This window comes from Muntiacus reevesi, chromosome 9 (genome assembly GCF_963930625.1).
Source record: "Muntiacus reevesi chromosome 9, mMunRee1.1, whole genome shotgun sequence".
Lineage (NCBI taxonomy): Eukaryota > Metazoa > Chordata > Mammalia > Artiodactyla > Cervidae > Muntiacus > Muntiacus reevesi.
The window spans coordinates 45158896-45178000 of record NC_089257.1 but is presented as its reverse complement, the minus strand read 5'-3'; the positions used below and the strand labels follow the sequence as shown (position 1 = coordinate 45178000).

Below are 19105 nucleotides of genomic sequence, written 5' to 3'. Positions count from 1 at the left end.
ACGTTTGGTCAGAACTCTCTACCATGATCCATCCGGCATGGCTCATAGTTTCATTGAGTTAGACAAGGCTGTGGTCCATGTGATCAGATTGGTTACTTTCCTCTGATTGTGGTTTTCAGTCTGTCTGCCCTCTGATTGAGAAGGATAAGAGGCTTATGGAAGCTTCCTGATGGGAGAGACTGACTGAGGGGGAAACTGGGTCTTGCTCTGATGGGCAGGGCCATGCTCAGTAAATCTTTAATCCAATTTTCTATTGATGGGTGAGGTTGTTTTCCCTCCCTGTTATCTACCTGGGGCCAAACTGTGGTGGAGGTAGTGAAGATAATGGTGATCTCCTTCAAAACGTCACATGCACACCCTGCTACACTCAGTGCCCCCAACCCTGCCGCAGGCCACTGCCGACCCATGCCTCCGCGAGACTCCTGGGCACTCATGGGCAAGTCTTGGTCAGTGTCTTGTGGGGTCACTACTCCTTTATCCTGGGTCCTGGTGCCCACAGGTTGTTTGTTCCCTCCAAGAGTCTGTTTCCCCAGTCCTGCATAAGTTCTGGTGGCTCTATGCTGGGGTTAATGGCGACCTCCCCCAAGAGTGCTTATGTCATACCCAGGTCTTCGGCACCCAGAGCCCCTGCCCCTGGGGCAGACCACTGCTGACCCGGGCCTCCTCAGGAAACACTCAAACACAGCTCTGTCTCAGTCTCTGTGGGGCCTCTGGGTCCTGGTGTGCACAAGGTTTTTTTGAGACCTCTGAGCATCCCTGGCGGGTATGTGGTTTGATTCTCAATGTGTTTTTGCCCCTCCTACCATCTTGCTAGGGCTTCTCCTTTGCCTTTGGACACGGGGTATCTTTTCTCAGCAGCCGCTCCAGCGCTGTGCTCTATAATCACTTCCACTGTATAATCGTAAGGGCTTCCCTGATAGCTCAGTTGGTAAAGAATCCACCTGCAATGCAGGAAACCTCAGTCCAATTCCTGACTTGGGAAGATACACTGGAGAAGGGATAGGCTACCCACTCCAATATTCTTGGGCTTCCCTTGTGACTCAGCTGGTAAAGAATCTTCCTGAAATGTGGGAGACTTGGGTTCAATCCCTGGGTTGGAAGATCCCCTGGAGAAGGGAAAGGCTACCTACTCCAGTATTCTGGCCTGGAGAATTCTATTGACTGTATAGTCCATGGGGTCACAAGGAGTTGGACACAATCAGCTCCATCACTTCATGACAAATAGATGGGGAAACAATGGAAACAGTGACAGACTTTATTTTGGGGGGCTCCAAAATCATTGCAGTTGGTGACTGCCGTCATGAAATTAAAAGATGCTTACTCCTTGGAAGAAAAGTTATAACCAACCTAGACAGCATATTAAAAAGCAGAGACATTACTTTGCCAACAAAGGTCCATCTAGTCAAAGTTGTGGTTTTACCAGTAGTCATGTATGGATGTGAGAGTTGGACTATAAAGAAAGCGGAGCACCAAAGGATTGATGCTTTTGAACTGTGGTGTTGGAGAAGACTCTTGAGAGTCCCTTTAACAGCCAGGTGATCCAATCAGTCCACCCTAAAGAAATCAGTCCACCCTAAAGAAATCAGTCCTGAATATTCATTGGAAGGACTGATGCTGAAGCTGAAACTCCAAACTTTGGCCACCTGATGCAAAGAACTGACTCATTTGAAAAGACCCTGATGCTGGGAAAGATTGAAGGTGAGAAGAAAAGGGGACGACAGAGGATGAGATGGTTGGATGGCATCATCAACTCAATGGACGTGAGTCTTAGTGAGCTCCAGGAGTTGGCGATGGACAGGGAAGCCTGGTGTGCTGCAGTCCATGGGGTCACAAAGAGTCAGACACGACTTGGTGACTGAACTGAACTGACTGAACATTAAATCCCTTTTCGAAGCAGATAGGATATAAATAAAAATTTTTAAATTCACAGAAAAAAATCAAGACAACTGGGGACTTTTTCTATCGGCACTTAGGAAGGCTGTACAAGCAGAACATTAAAAACTGTTTATTCAATTAATTCCTACTTTTTAAATTTTTATTAGGGCACAAATTTTCACCCAATAAAATCTACCTCTTTTCATATACAGTTCTACGATTTTTGACAAATGTATATAATAGCACATGAAAAAAGGGAAAGTGAAAGTGTTAGTCTCTCAGTCTTGTCCAACTCTTTAAGACCCTTTGGACTGTAACCCACCAGGCTCCTCTGTCCATGGGATTCTCCAGCCAAGAATACTCGAGTGGGTTGGCATGCCCTCCTCCAGGGGATCGTCCTGACACAGGAATCAACCCCACATCTCTTGAGTCTTCTGCAGTACAGGTGGGTTTCTTTACCTGCTGAGCCATCAGGGAAGCCCATAATAGAATACAACCACCACCAAAACCAAGGTATAAAAGTTGCCTCAACCCCCCAAATTCCCTGGTGCCTTTTGATAGTCATCCCATGCTCACCAAAACCCTTGGGAACTCTCTGATCTATTTACGGTTGCTCCTATTTTTTCCCTACATGTCATATGAATGGTATCAGATACTTTGAGTATAGCTCCTTTCACTTGGCATAATATGTTTTAGATTCATCCAAATTCTGCCATCTATTAATAGTCTGTTCCCATTTTTTGCTGAGTAACATTCAGTTCTGTGGATGTATCATAGTTTCTTTATCCAATCACCAGTTAAAGGACACTTGTGTTGTTTCTGGTTATTGTTGTTAGTGTATAAAAGACATTGTAAACGTTCCTGTATAGGTTTTTGAGTGACTACAAATTGTTTTCACTTGGGTAAGTACCTTGTAGTAAACTTGCTTTGTCGTGTGGTTAAGTATGTGTTTAATTTTATTAAAAACTGTCCATCTGTTTTCTGTAGTGATTGAACTATTTTTATTCTTATTTTGCACTTTTAAGCTATAAAATATGGGTTTTTTAATTACAATTAAAAATAAAACACATATTGCCTGAAGCTTTGAATTTCATGTCTTCCTAATTAGTATTTAAAGATAAAAAGAAGAGTTTTGGTGAATGAGCAGGATTAGTTATGCAAGTAAAGAAGACGGTGCAATTCAAGACAGAAAGTCATACAGGAAAAAATGGGAATGTTAAGGGTACTATCGCTTATAAAATACAAAGGAAAAAATGAATCTATGACATTTTGTAAATGTTGTAACACTTCTCTACCCAACATATCCTACTACATACGTAACAAACTGAAAATAAATGTTACCATGTATATAATTGCCAAATTATCTAGGACCTTTGTCTATATAGGGCTACAGAAAAATCATTAGAATAAAACAAAATAAATATTATAAGTGAAAATACCTGTTACTTTCTGTTTATGTGCTTAATAAATTATCAGGGAGTTTATATAAGACAGCATGGGAAAGAGTACAATGAGGCAGAGACTCTCACAAAATGCTAGCCAGCATGCAAAAAGTCTCTAACTTTCTCATAAACAGTTAGCTCTTTAAATTAAGAATTTCAGATAGTTTCTTTGCTTATATTCCATTACTTACACTTCAAGAATTTGACCTCACATAAAATATACCCTTACATAAAAAAATTTAAAGGGGCAAAATTAAATGTAAGTAAATCCCTAAGTACATTATATAGAGGATTCATATGATGCTATTATGTAGTCATTTGAAATGAAGTTTTGTCAAGACTATTTACTAGGTATTCATGTAACAGCATGGTTTAAGAACTATTTGCGAGGCACAGGGCTAAGTGTATTATCATCTTATTCAAGTCACCCTAAAACATGAGATCATCAAGAGTCTTATTAAGAAAAAGTCTCACTGCTTTTCAGAGGAACAAAGTGAGAAATGAATTGTTTAATTTGTGTTCAGAGATACACAGATGCTACATGGTGAGCAGAGATTAAACTCAGGACTCTTGCCACCTACCTCCCTAAGCCCCCCAGCCCTGCACTATAATGCCCTCTTTTCAAAGGAAGAAACTTCACCAAATTTCAAGCAACAAAAAAGCAAAACTTTAGCCAAAATGTACATAACTACTCAGTAAACTGCATATAGATAAGCAAAAAATAAATAGAAAATCTTTTAGGAGATTTTTGCTTCTTTCTCAATTTCTGAATTTTCTGTTTTTATAATGAACTTGGACCAGTTCCACAGATTATTAGCTTTTATATTATCATTGATCTTAATACACTAAGTAATTTAAGATAGCTTCTGAAAAGAAAATATTTCTGAGTTTTAAAAAAGCGCTACCTCCCAAAATAATTTCAATTAGGTGAGCCAAGAAAGTTCACAGTTTTTGTTATAAATATTTCCACACAGGTAAATCAAATGATACAAATAAAGCATATCTAAATTAGCAGAAAGTGAATTATACATGATAGCTTTCCTTTCCTGTGGACACAGACAAAGACATATACTCACCATGCAATTGTTCTGATGTTTCAAAACAGGTCTACATGTATGTAAATCACATTTTTAAAAACTCAAGCAAAATACACAACACACGACTCTCACTGCTATTATATTTCCAATGCTCACTTGAAATCTGGGAACTTTCACATTCTGTTTTACTCATTTCTGTACTTTAATTTTCATTTTGTGATATAAAAATGACCCATTAGCCTTTCCCACTCTCTCAACATAAGTATTTGTACAAATGTAGTCGCAAATCCATTATTCTTTCCAAATAATTGTTTGAACAACCATCTACCTAATAAACAAGAAGTCCAATATGTCTTATGAGGCTACTTCTCTCTACAATTGTCTAAGAATCCAGTCAAATGAGAGCAGCTCTCCTCTGATTTAAGAGGTTATTGGAGTTTGATCAGACTCCTATAAGCTACCATTATCACAGCCACATGATACTTAGGACCCTATCATGTCAACTTGGCAACTCTGTCAGGAGTGTGTCCAGAGCATATATTTTCCCAGGATTCTCCTTAAGGCCCCCATGACCTGTTTATTTCTCAGGCTGTAGATGAGAGGGTTCAGGGCTGGGGTGACAATCGTGTAGAAGACAGAGATGATGTTGTCCTGCTTGGGGCTGTGGAGGGAACTGGGCAGAACATACATGAATGTGGCAGCTCCATAGAACATCCCGACCACAGTCAAGTGGGAAGAGCAGGTGACCAGGGCTTTCTGCCTCCCTTCATTTGAGGGCATGTGGAGCACAGTAAGTAGGATTAGTGTGTAGGAGGCAAGGATGGCAACAAGAGGAGGAATCAAGAAGGTCACCCCCATCACATATACCATGAGTTCATATCTGGAAGTATCTGCACAGGCCAACTTCAACAGAGGTGGAATCTCACAGAGCAGGTGACTGATCTCACGGGCTTTGCAAAAGGGATAGTGCATGGTGTACACAGTATATACAATGGCATTAAAGGATGCCAAAATCCAGGATGTGGCCACCATGAGCCAGCAGACCCTCGGCCTCATGAGGACCATGTAGTTCAGTGGATGGCAAATGGCCACATACCTGTCATAGGCCATGAAGGCCAGTAGGAGGTCCTCTGCACCACCGAGGGTCAGTGCCAGGAACATCTGAAGGGCACAGCCCTCAAAGGAGATGGTGTTTTCACGGAGCAGAAAATCCATGAAGGCCTTGGGAGTGACAACAGACGTGAAGAGGAGGTCCATGAGAGAGAGCTGCCCGAGCAGGAGGTACATGGGCACGTGGAGCTGGGCATCCATTGTGATGGCCAGGAGCAGCAGGCCATTGCTGGTGAGGGCCAATGTGTATAGGACTGTGATTGTAGCACAGATCAGCTCAGGAGACCCACTGTCATTCAGAATTCCCATCAATATGAAGCCACTTCCCAGGGTGGAGTTCCAGTGCTCCATTCTGTGTTGTTTCTTTAGTTGCCTAAAACCAAGTAGATTCTTGGTGAATTTTTGTTAAGATGGTTGCAACATTTTGCAACATAAGAGGCCCCATAGAATGACCAATATTAGTCCAGTATGGTGATTCCTTTCCCACTGGTAGCTAATTTTATTTCTTGATCTCTGTTTCTGAATCTTTTAAGTATCTTGAAAAGAACTATCTGAATGGAGAACAAGCATCACAGTAACAGCTAAATATTCAAAGATCACTAGATGAGAATATTATTCAGGACATCAAACCTGAACATGTATCACCCCAGAAATTCAAATCATCTTCCTCATTACAATGCATCAATATTCAGGTATCCATGCTCTTAATAATTCTTATACCTATGCTTTAGGTATAATGTTTGACTGATGATTTAAGTACCCATTCACTGTTCTGTGTACCTATTTTGAATACGAAATACTAAAATAAGAGCATTAGTGTGATATCAATAATGTACCTCATTATTTTTTTTTCATATACTGTATGTCCACATTGATTTGCAGCCTTATTAGAAACAGTCTTATTAGAAGAGCTAAAGTGTGCACCTTACTTCACTAGACCAGCCCTACACTCACCACATGCCAAAGAGGGAAGAGAATTTAGATTGTCTGAGGCTATGGAATAGTGTGCTTGAGGTGATGTCACTTTCAGAACTTAACCTTTAAAATCAAGGCAAACATAGCTGTTTCTTTTATAACATATTATCATAAATGTGACCCTGGGATTACTCAGAAATATGAAAAACATTAGGACTTGATAAGGAAGCTCAGATTGTTTGGGAGAGAAATAGGGAACGTTGTGGGAGAGAAATAGGGAAAATTGTAGGAGAAAAAAGAGCATGTGTTGTATTTGTCATCAAGCTCATTAACCTTAGCTCCCCTCTCTTTCACCATCTTAGGTCCCAAAACTGCACAGCCAGGGTATCCACACTGCACTGAGGAGCCAAAGGGGGAGGAAAAAGAGCCCCTGTTCTGAAAGCTGCCATGGGAGTCTGGGACCCACTCCCAGAGAGAAGCTTTCTAGAAAAAGGACACAGATTGATGGAAATCAGTCTCACGCATGGAAACTGGGCAGATAAATACAACTTTGAAAATATCTTAAGATGTCTATAAGTGAAGCATATTTCTAAAACTCATTTTCATCTATTGTGTCATATATTTTGACATTTCACTTGTTTCCATTGACTTCTACAAGGTCCACAGAATTTTAATAGTAAAGACGTACTAAAGCATGTCACAAAACTACCATCTGATCTTAAATGGTCCTTCAGAGGCATATATTATAACATAGCTACAAATATTTTTGTCAGATGCCAGTAAAGCCTAAAGGTCTAAAGACAGATCCTGATGCTACCACCAGGAAGCAGATACCCTGGTCTGGGATGCAGCATAGAATCTTCCCTCAGGCCTCACTGATTCCTCCTCATATTTAGAAAACAAAGAATAGAGGAGTTTGTGATGAGGTACAGAGCCCAAGCACCAGAGAACCTGGAAGACAGAGTAGCTGAAGTTCTTGGGATGTGCACTGGGCTCCATTTCTCAAGTCAAGATTCCTCAAGACTGCACCCTTCCCCGAAAGTGAGACAATACTCTTACCTGAGGTGGTTAAATAACGGCAGCCTGACCATATGGACAACCCTGGGGATTGTTTGAGGGTCAAGGAAGAGGCAGTCGAAAACGAGAAGGAAGATGGGACTTTTTCAGCCATATCCAATAGGTTTGATTTTGCTAAGTGATGTTACAAGTCTGAGGGGTCTGACCAAGGTTGGTTAGGACTCCTGTTCCTCAGTTCCTCTACAGATCTGCTCTGGAAATGCAATACTTGCTGACAGAGCCAACTGAATCCTTCTGACTTGGAGAGCTTCTACGGAACAAGCGTATAGCTTTCCTATTTTTATACCTGTGGAAAATTAAAAGAAACTGCTTCTATCACATAGTTCCTCAGGCAAAAGTTTCATCTATTTATTGTGCATTAGTCAGACAGAGTTCATGAGTACTGATGCTCAGAATTTTATTTACTCTTGCTGGGATCTGGGAGAAAAAATGAAAGCAGTGGGAATCGGGAGGAAGTAGATATTAGAAGGGCTGCTCCAAGGAGACCCTGCAATGACTGACCTCACTGTCCCTGGGGCCATCATGGAGTCAGGGCCTGTCCTGGGGGAGGCTGCTCAGTTTCCTCATCACATGATCCCACTCCCTGTGTTCTACCCCTGTGTTTAGAGGGACTTAGCCTAGCCTCTCAGCTGAAATAGCCTTCCCCAGAAAGGCTGGTCCAGGAAACGGGATGGTAATGAATCCCTTTGGGCCTGTTTCCTGGTCCTGTATCCCTGCCCTCTTCTCTCACTAAATGAGCTTGGAGGCCCTGGGTTTCTATGTCACCTAAGGGAGGCACTGATGGCCCATTTCCAAATTACCGATTGACATGAACAGGAAGAAAAGACCCTTTCATGGTTGATCAGTCCTCTGCCGCAGATTTAAGGTGGGTTTTGAGGCACCTGTGGGACGTAGCTTACCACCTCCATCTCCCTGGCCTCACTTATCATCTTCTTAGCCTGGACGATTTAATTCAACATGACTGTGCTCTGTGAAGTCTCTGATTACCAAGTCTTCCCTCCATGACCTTTGCCAATCTTGTTTTGTCCTGTACATACGTACGTGTGTTTGGTGTTATATTGTGTGCCACAAGTGACATTTAAAGAGAAAGTATTGAACTTCGTAAACATTGAGCAGGGACAATAAAAAAAAAAAAGTTATCCAGACAGTACTGACTATGGAGAATATCAGTGTTAATGAAAATCTTTTAAATTCTCTCAAAGAAACAAGACAGATTTCCCACTGATAAAGACAGAAGATAGTGGAGTTTTCACTGAAGTTATAGGACAAGAGAGAAATGCCTTCAGAAGTGCTGAGGGAACATAAGTGTCCCCACCAAGAGTGTTATGAATAGACAAAGCATCAGTAGAGAGTGACAAACAATTACAAACAAAACTATAAGGCTTTACCACCAAAGATGCCTGAATATAATAATTTCATCAAAAAGGAAGGTGATGCCTAGCGGTATATATATGTTACATGGAGCAATGATGAACACAGTAATTGACTCAACAAATGATCTGGCAAGTTTAATTGACAGAATAAATACAGTTGAATTTCAAAACTATAACACTAAACTCTAGACAAAAAGCAATATGGCAGGGGACTTTTTCTATTGGTACTTAAAGAAGGTTGTAGAAACAAGACATTAAAAGCATCATATCCTTTTATTTACAATTATCTTTTCCTTTTTTTTTTCAGTTTTACTAAGGTACAGTTTTCATACAGTTAAATTCACCTTTTGAAGTATATAGTGCTGCAAGTTTTCATAAATGTACACTTGTTGTTCAGTCACCAAGTTGTGTCTCACTCTTTTGGGACCCCATGAACTGCACTTTCCAGGTTTCTCTGTTCAGGGGACTTCCCAAGCAAGAATACTAAAGTGGGTTGCCATTTCCTTCTCCAGGGGCTTTTCTTGATCCAGAGATCAACCCACATCTCCTGCAATGGCAGATTCTTTGTCACTGAGCTACTAAGGAAGCCCATATATAGTATTCAGCCACCACCAAAATGCAGATATAGAAGTTGTATCGACCTCCCAAATTCTCTGGTGTCCTTTGGTAATTATATCCTGCCCTCCACCAGTCCCCCGCCAACTCTCTGATCTGTTTACCATTGCTACTGTTTTTCTTTTTTTGCCTTTTCAGCATGTCGTATGAATGGTATCAGACACTTTGAGTATAGCTTCTTTCACTTAGCATAATATATTTTAGATTCATCCAAATTCTGCTGATTATTAGAAGCCTATTCTCACTTATTGCTGAGTAGTGTTCATTTGTATGGACGTATCATAGCTTGCTTATCTATTCATCAAAGACATTTGTGTGTTCTTTCTGATTTTTGTTGTTTGTGTAAAAAGCCATTACAAACATTCAGGTGCAGATTTTCAAGTGAACATAAACTGTTACTCATGTGGTTAAATATCTTTCAGTGAACTTGCTCAGTTTTTTGGTCAGTGTGTTTTTAAGGAATTATCTTCCATAGTGACTGAACCATTTTCATTTCCAAATTTATTTTCATTTTGCATTCTATTAAATTGCAAAATATAGGCTCTTTAAGTTCTTATTCAAGATGAGGGAATTATTGCCTCAACCCTTAAACCTCACATCTTTCCAATAAGCATTTTAGAACAGCAATCAGAGCAGAAAAAGAAGTAAAAGGAATCCAGAGAGGAAAATAAGAAGTGAAACTTTCGCTGTTTGCACATGACATGATCCTCTATAGAAAACCCGAAAGACTCTACCAGACAATCACTAGAGCTAATCAATGAATATAGTAAAGTTGCAGGATATAAAATTAACACACAGAAATCCCTTGCATTTCTATACACTAACAATGAGAAAACAGAAAGAGAAATTAAGGAAACAATACCATTCACCATTGCAACAAAAAGAATAAAATACTTAGGAGTATATATACCTAAAGAAACAAAAGACCTATACATAGAAAACTATAAAACACTGATGAAAGAATTCAAAGAGGACACAAACGGAGAAATATACCGTGTTCATGGATTGGAAGAATCAATATTGTCAAAATGGCTATACTACCCAAAGCAATCTATAGATTCAATGCAAGCCCCATCAAGCTACCAACGGTATTTTTCACAGAACTAGAACAAATAATTTCACAATTTGTATGGAAATACAAAAAACCTCGAATAGCCAAAGTAATCTTGAGAAAGAAGAATGTAACTGGAGGAATCAACCTGCCTGACTTCAGACTCTACTACAAAGCCACAGTCATCAAGACAGTATGGTACTGGCACAAAGATAGAAATATAGATCAATGGAACAGAATAGAAAGCCCAGAGATAAATCCACGAACCTATGGACACCTTATTCAACAAAGGAGGCAAGGATATACAATGGAAAAAAGACAACCTCTTTAACAAGTGGTGCTGGGAATATTGGTCAACCCCTTGTAAAAGAATGAAACTAGAACACTTTCTAACACCATACACAAAAATAAACTCAAAATGGATTAAAGACCTAAATGTAAGACCAGAAACTATAAAACTCCTAGAGGAGAACATAGGCAAAACACTCTCTGACATAAATCACAACAGGATCCTCTATTACCCACCTCCCAGAATATTGGAAATAAAAGCAAAAATAACAAATGGGACCTAATGAAACTTAAAAGCCTTTGCACAACAAAGGAAACTACAAGCAAGGTGAAAAGACAGCCCTCAGATTGGGAGAAAATAATAGCAAATGAGGAAACAGACAAAGGATTAATCTCAAAAATATCCAAGCAACTCCTGAAGCTCAATTCCAGAAAAATAAATGGGCCAAAGAACTAAACAGACATTTCTCCAAAGAAGACATACAGATGGCTAGCAAACATATGAAAAGATGCTCAACATCATTCATTATCAGAGAAATGCAAAGCAAAACCACAATGAGGTACCATTACACACCAGTCAGGATGGCTGCTATCCAGAAGTCTACAAGCAATAAATGCTGGAGAGGGTGTGGAGAAAAGGGAACCCTCTTACACTGTTGGTGGGAATGCAATCTAGTACAGCCACTATGGAATACAGTGTGGAGATTTCTTAAAAAAATGGAAATAGAACTGCCATAAGACCCAGCAATCCCACTTCTGGGCATACACACTGGGGAAACCAGATCTGAAAGAGACACGTGCACCCCAATATTCATCGCAGCACTGTTTATAATAGCCAGGACATGGAAGCAACCTAGATGCCCATCAGCAGATGAATGGATAAAGAAGCTGTGGTACATATACACCATGGAATATTACTCAGCCATTAAAAAGAATTCATTTGAATCTGTTCTAATGAGATGGATGAAACTTGAGCCCATTATACAGAGTGAAGTAAGCCAGAAAGATAAAGACCATTACAGTATACTAACACATATATTTGGAATTTCGAAAGATGGTAATGATAACCCTATATGCAAATCAGAAAAAGAGACACAGATGTACAGAACAGAATTTTGGACTCTGTGGTAGAAGGCGAGGGTGTGATGTTTCAAGAGAACAGCATCGAAACATGTATATTATCTATAGTGAAACAGATCACCAGCCCAGGTTGGATGCATGAGACAAGTGCTCGGGCCTGGTGCACTGGGAAAACCCAGAGGGATCAGGTAGAGAGGGAAGTGGGAGGCGGGGATCGGAATGGGGAATACATGTAACTCCATGGCTGATTCATGTCAATGTATGACAAAAACCACTACAGTATTGTAAAGTAATTAGCCTCCAACTAGTGAAAATAAATGAAAAGAAAAAAAGAAAGAAAATAAAAAAGGAGTTTTGGGAAATGAGCAGAATTTTTTATGCCTGTAAGAAGGAGTGCAATTCTAGAAAGAAAATCATATAGGAACACATACACTGAGTATAAGACTAAAAACATTAATAACAATGGAATTCTGGATAGTTAGCAGTGTTGGAAGTTCCTACAAATTGTTCAAAATTTTTCTGAGACATGTAGATTATAAAGATTTGTTGTATCTTCTATGGAATTTAATTTTTAATCTCTAAAGTCTTTTTATGGTCATTGGTTATCATGGGTAATTAAAGTTCACTTTTACCATTTTATAAAATATACAAACTACATTTTCTTTGTCGGACGATGAATCACAAACCTGTTTAATTGACAAGCACAGCTGCAGTGCTCTGGGTATGGAGTGGAAGGGAAGCTGACTACAGTGCGTGTGTCCTGAATAGTAGGAAAGGACCTGAAGCTGTACATACAGTTAGGTCCTAAACCCATAGTTTCTGGTAAGATGATTTGCTCTGAGAAATGGAGTAGCAACTGGAGGGAAGAATATGACTTCAAAGAAGAGGTCTTTAAGATGGGGGTTACTGGAGCAAGTGTGTGAACTGTAGCAATATTTCTGTAAAGAGATGCTGTGGAGCAGAAGCAGGTAATTCCAATACCTATTTCTTTGAGTAGTAAGAGAACTTGGTTCAAGAGTACTTAGTGTAGTGTTTGGTCTCTCACGGGCACTTTTTAAATTTTAACAATGAAGAATAACTCAGCCATTTAAAAACAAGTGAAATTCTGCCATTTGTATCAATATGGATTGTCCTGGAGAATATGATGGGCTCTTCCAAAGATAAAAACACTACGTGCAGCTATGCTAGTCAAGTTGGTAGTGGAAGATGACGAAGTTCTATGTAACTACTCCCCCTTTCCCTGTGAGGTATGGTGCAAGTCATAAGCAGAGAGTCAAGGTGTGAAATGGTATTTTTAGGGAATAACAAACAAATTCTATTGGGTGAGGCAATGGGATACTATATTCCTGGAAGTTAAGACTGAACACTGCAAAAAGATAGCATTTCCAAATCAATGTATGAGTTAAATACAATCACAACAATATCCTAATGGGGTTTTTTGGACAGTTAGCAGATGATTCAAAAATTCATCAGGAAGAATAAACTGATGATAAAACCTAAGAAAACTTTGGTGAGGAAAAATGGAAACAGAGACTCTTTATTGACCAGTGGAACTAGAGAACAGGAGCAGAAACATTCTCTACTGCTAGAGTTACAAGACAGCATATACTCAAGCAATTATAAATACAGTAACAGTAATAATAAACACATACTATGGAAAGGTGATTAAGAACACTAGTAAGAAAATCAGCTATTTAGAAACAGAACTTAAAGCTCATCATTCATCATATACCTATATAAACTGCAGATTAAAAAGTCAAATGTCACTTACAAAATTATTAAGGAAATCTATAAGAAATTTGAAAATATTTTCTGAACAAAGAATGGGAAAGGTAAGGATCTACAAACAGCTACAAAAAAAAACCTCATTAGATGAAGCAAAATAAGTAATATAAATGAAAACAGTTGTTACATTTTCATTGATATGTTTAATAAATAAGCAAAGCAAGTTCAAATGATAAGACAGCTCCATAAAGTGTACAATAAACAGGCACTTCCAGCTCAACATTTCACAGGATGGAAAGGGTTTCTAAATTACTTGTTAGCAATCTGGCTCTTTAAAACAAGAATTTAAAAGAAGTTTCTTGGCTTGCACCCCACTATTTCCACTTCTACAATTTGACATAATATAATATATACCCTTATGTAGGAAAATTTGGAGATACAAAATTAAGTGTAAGGAAATCCTAAATATATTATAGCAGATTCATATGATGACATTATGTAGTCATTTGAAATGAAGTTTTATTAAGAATATTTACTAGTTAGTCATGTAATAGTTAGCATGGTTTACGGAGAAGGCAATGGCAGCCCACTCCAGTACTCTTGCCTGGAAAATCCGATGGGTTTTCCAGGAGGAGCCTGGTAGGCTGCAGTCCATGGGGTCGCGAAGAGTCGGACACAATTGAGCGACTTCACTTTCACTTTTCACTTTGATGCATTGCAGAAAGAAACGGTAACCCACTCCAGTGTTCTTGCCTGGAGAATCCTGGGGACGGCGAAGCCTGGTGGGCTGCCGTCTATGGGGTCGCATGGAGTCGGACACGACTGAAGCGACTGAGCAGCAGCAGCAGCAGCATGGTTTAAGCACTTTGCCAAATTCTGGTCTATGTGCCTTATCATCTTATTCAAGACTCCCTAAAACATCATGAAATCATCATGAGTTCTATTAATATCACTGCTTTTCAGATGAGCAAACTGAGAAACAAATGGTTTAGTGTTCAAAGATGCACAGACGATAAAAGGGCTCAACATTCTCTCTCTCCCTGCTACTGTCTCTCTTTACCCCTACACTATGATGTTCCTTCTTCACAGGAAGAAGTTCACCAAACCTTAAACAACAACAAAGAAAGAACCTTAACCAAAATGTACAAAGCTATTCAGTAAAATACATATATGAAAAAGCAAAAAATAGAAAACTTAAGTGATTTTGGCTTCTTTATCAAGTTTCAAGATTTATGTTTTTATGATGAATGTGGATTAGTTCCATAGATTATTATATTTGTATTATCATTTATCTTAATAGATGCAGCAATCTAAGACAGTTTTTATAAAGAAAGAAAGTTTTTCTGAGTTTTAACAAAGCATTGCCTCAAAAATAATCTCAACTATGTGAGACAGGTATTTTTGGAGCTTCTCAATTGAACAGATTTTAGCTGCCAGTTTTTGTTATAAATCTTCCCACACTGATACATTGAATGATAAAAATAAAGCATATCTAAACTAATAGATATGCTTCCCTGGTAGCTGAGATGGTCAAGAATTTGCCTGCCAACGTGGGAGACCTGGGTTCAACACCTGGGTCGGGAAGATCTACTGAAGAAGGGAATGGCAACCCACTCTGGTATTCTTGCTTGGAGAATTCCATGGACAGAGAAAACTAGAGGGCCATGGGATTGCAAAGAGTCAGACACGACTGAGTGACTAAATTTCATTCTAAGCTAATAGAAAGTGAATTATATTTGGTAGTCTTCCTTTCCTGTGGACAGAGACATATACATATACTTACCATGCAATTATTTTGATGTTTCAAAACAGGTCTGTCTGTATGTAAATTATATATATATATATATTTAAATCAAGCAAATACATATTACATGACTCTCACTGCTATTGTATCTCCAGTCTTCACTTGAAATCTGAGAATTTCCACATTCCATTTTATTCATTTCCATAATTTTAACTTCAGTCAGTATAAAAATGTACCATTTAGCTTTTTTTTATCTCAACATAAGGGCTTCCCTGGTGGCTCTGACGGTATAGAATCCGCCTGCAATGTGGGAGACTTGGATTCGATCCCTGGGTCAGGAAGATCCCCAGGAGAAGGGAATGGCAACCCACTCCAGTATTCTTGCCTGGTGAATCCCATGGATAGAGGAGCGACTGGCTACAGTGGTACTGGATACTGGCGGGCTACAGTCCATGCAATTGCAAAGAGTCGGACATGACACAGTGACTAACAATTTCACTGTAACACTTTCAACATAAGTACTTGTACAAATACAGTCACAAATTCATTATTCTTTCCAACTAATTGCTTGAACAACCATCTGCCTAACAAGACAAGAAGCCCAAGATATCTCCTGAAGTTATTTCTCTCTACAACTAAGAATTCAGTTCAAATGAAAGCAGTCCTCCTCTGATTTTAAGAGGCTGTTGGAGTTTGATCAGCCTGTTATTAGCTATATGATTATCACTGCTATATGATATTGAAATTGAAACTTAGTCTATCATATCTGTGGCCATGAAATGAAAAGACACTTGCTCTTTGGAAGAAAAGCTAAGACAAATCTAGGCACCATTTAAAAAGCAGAGACATTACTTTGCCCACAAAGTTCTGTCTAGTCAATCTATGGATTTTCCAGTAGTCATGTATGGAGGTGAGAGTTGAACCATTAAGAAGGCTGAGCACTGAAGAATTGATGTTTTTGAACTGTGGTGTTGGAGAAGACTCTTGAGAGTCTCTTGAATTGCAAGGAGATCCATCCTAAAGGAAATCAGTCCTAAATATTCATTGGAACAACTTATCCTGAAGTTGAACCTCCAGTTCTTTGGCCACCTGATGTGAAGAGCTGACTCATTAGAAAAGACCCTGATGCTGGGAAACATTGAGGGCAGGAGGAGAAGGGGACGACAGAGGACAAGATGGTTGGATGGCATCACTGACTCAAATGACATGAGTTTGAGCAAGCACCGGGAGAAATGGTGAAGGACAGGGAAGCCTGGAGTGCTGCAGTCCATGGGGTCACAAAAAGTCAGACACCAGTGAGTGACTGAACAACAACTACCACATCTACTTAGTAACTGTGTCAGGAGGTATGTCTATAGTATGCATTTCCCAGGACCCTCCTCAAAGCTCCCACAACCTCTTTATTCCTCAGGCTGTAGATGAGAGGGTTCAGGGCTGGGGTGACAATCGTGTAGAAGACAGAGATGATGTTGTCCTGCTTGGGGCTGTGGAGGGAACTGGGCAGAACATACATGAATGTGGCAGCTCCATAGAACATCCCGACCACAGTCAGGTGGGAAGAACAGGTGACCAGAGCTTTCTGCCTCCCTTCATTTGAGGGCATGTGGAGCACAGTAAGTAGGATTAGTGTGTAGGAGGAAACAATGGCAGAAAGGGGGACCAAGAGGAAAGTCACACCTGTCACATATACCATGAGTTCATATCTGGAAGTATCTGCACAGGCCAACTTCAACAGAGGTGGGATCTCACAAAGCAGGTGGCTGATCTGGGACATGCAGAAGGAGAAGTGCATGGTGTACAAGGTATGTCCTAGAGCACTCAGGGAAGCCAGGACCCAGGATGTGGCCACCATGAGCCAGCAGACCCTCGGCCTCATGAGGACCATGTAGTTCAGAGGATGACAAATGGCCACATACCTGTCATAGGCCATGAAGGCCAGTAGGAGGTCCTCTGCACCACCGAGGGTCAGTGCCAGGAACATCTGAAGGGCACAGCCCTCAAAGGAGATGGTGTTTTCACGGAGCAGAAAATCCATGAAGGCCTTGGGAGTGACAACAGACGTGAAGAGGAGGTCCATGAGAGAGAGCTGCCCAAGCAGGAGGTACATGGGCACGTGGAGCCGGGCATCCATTGTGATGGCCAGGAGCAGCAGGCCATTGCTTGTGAAGGCCAGTGTGTATAGGACCGTCATTGTAGCACAGAGCAGCTCAGGAGACCCACTGTCATTCAGAATCCCCATCAATATGAAGCCGCTTCCCAGGGTGGAGTTCCAGTGCTCCATTCTGTGTTGTTTCTTTAGTTATATAGAACCAGACAGTCTTGATGAAAGCCTTTCTAAGGGAGATTACTCTAGTTTTGTGTTGTCTCACATCACTATGGAATTACCAATAAGAATTCCATGAGATGATATTTTTTCCTCTTGGTAGCTAGGTTTGCCTTCTGTCTTCTGAGTTTATGAATCTTTTCATTAAATTATTATAAAGTATCCTATAAATTAGAAATAAGCATATTGGTCATAGCCTGTCATCTTTAAAGAAGATAGCCAAGAGAATGAACCCAAGCAAATATCTTTGTAAATAGATAAAATCATAGCTGTCTTCCCAACAAAAAAATACTCTGCACATTGGCTTTTAATTCAGTTGCTTTTCTGCTTTAAATTCCCTCGGGATTCCAATTCTGTTTTTTTCTGCTCCCCTAGACATGACATCTGGCTTCATTTTCCAGTCTCATTGTTCTGCACAGTTTTCTCAACAGGGAACCTCTTGGCTCTTGGACCACTTGGTCTTTTGTGTTCTTGAACTATCCTCACATCCTTGATGAGCATACTGCTACTTTATGGAAGGGAAGAGGAATTCTGTGCATGACCGAATCACTGGGATAGTATAGATTTTGGAGGTACATATTCAGGAACAGTACAAAAGATGTTTGCCTATTTTCAGGTAATGATAAGATGTTTGCTCAGGAGGAATGAGGATAGAAACGAAGGTGATGGATGAGATTTGAAAAGATATGGCAAGGTATTTGTGTTTAGGGTACATGATAGAAGGGGTGAGTTATAAAAGACGGGGATTTATAGAAAAGGTCCAAAGCCATCCCATCACTTGAAAGTAAAAGTAAGATCTTGAACAAAAAAAAGACATCCTCTATCTCGTAGTATTAGCTGTATGAGGAAAGACGCTGGTTCTGCTGAGCCCTGAATCTATGTGGAAGTACTGGTGGAAAGGTGTGAGCAGGAGACCAAGCGGTGTGTGGAACAGTGCTACTTAGTTTCCTCTACATGAATGCAGACCTTTCATAGTTGGATGGATGTCTCATGAGGCACTCTGGAAAAGAAGAGAATAATATCTCATCTTTCCTTTGTATCCTCTGCTCTGACCCCTCTATCTTCAGTTTATGTCGCCAACATTGCCAACTTAGTGTTGGGACCTTTCAGAAGTTGGATAATAAAATTCTAAAATTGGAAGGCTTTTCCAATTGATCTAGTTCCTTTCATTCACTCCATAAATATTTACTAAGCACTTACAACAGACCAGGCACTATATTTGATGCTAGGGAAACTGCATGGATGTGAAAAGCCCATTACATAAACACCTACACACATCTACTGGCAATGAAATACGAAGGAAAGTATAACATACTACGAGTCTATCTAAGTGAAGTATCAGGGAAGGAAACTTTACATAATCACTTCTATGTCACTTATACAAGCTACAGACTGCAGATGAATATACGGTGGCTAAGGAAAAGGGGGTCAGAGTGCAAAGCAGAGAGAG

General features: G+C 39.9%; 2 protein-coding genes across 2 annotated transcripts; both read right to left on the bottom strand.

The window, feature by feature from the left end:
- Positions 1-4870: 4870 nt before the first annotated feature.
- Positions 4871-5815, bottom strand: LOC136174870 (olfactory receptor 2AG1-like). Its single transcript, XM_065945129.1, has one exon. The coding sequence runs from the start codon at positions 5813-5815 to the stop codon at positions 4871-4873; it is 945 nt and encodes a 314-aa protein (XP_065801201.1).
- A 10856-nt stretch (positions 5816-16671) lies between these two features.
- On the bottom strand, positions 16672-17613 carry LOC136175899 (olfactory receptor 2AG2-like). Its single transcript, XM_065946084.1, has one exon. It carries the CDS (start codon positions 17611-17613, stop codon positions 16672-16674), a length of 942 nt encoding a protein of 313 aa, XP_065802156.1.
- Between the last annotated feature and the right edge of the window lie 1492 nt (positions 17614-19105).

What these genes read in the sequence shown, in the direction of transcription:
- LOC136174870 (XM_065945129.1), bottom strand. Translation starts at nt 5,815, where the DNA reads ATGGAGCACTGGAACTCCACCCTGGGAAGTGGCTTCATATTGATGGGA.
- LOC136175899 (XM_065946084.1), bottom strand. Translation starts at nt 17,613, where the DNA reads ATGGAGCACTGGAACTCCACCCTGGGAAGCGGCTTCATATTGATGGGG.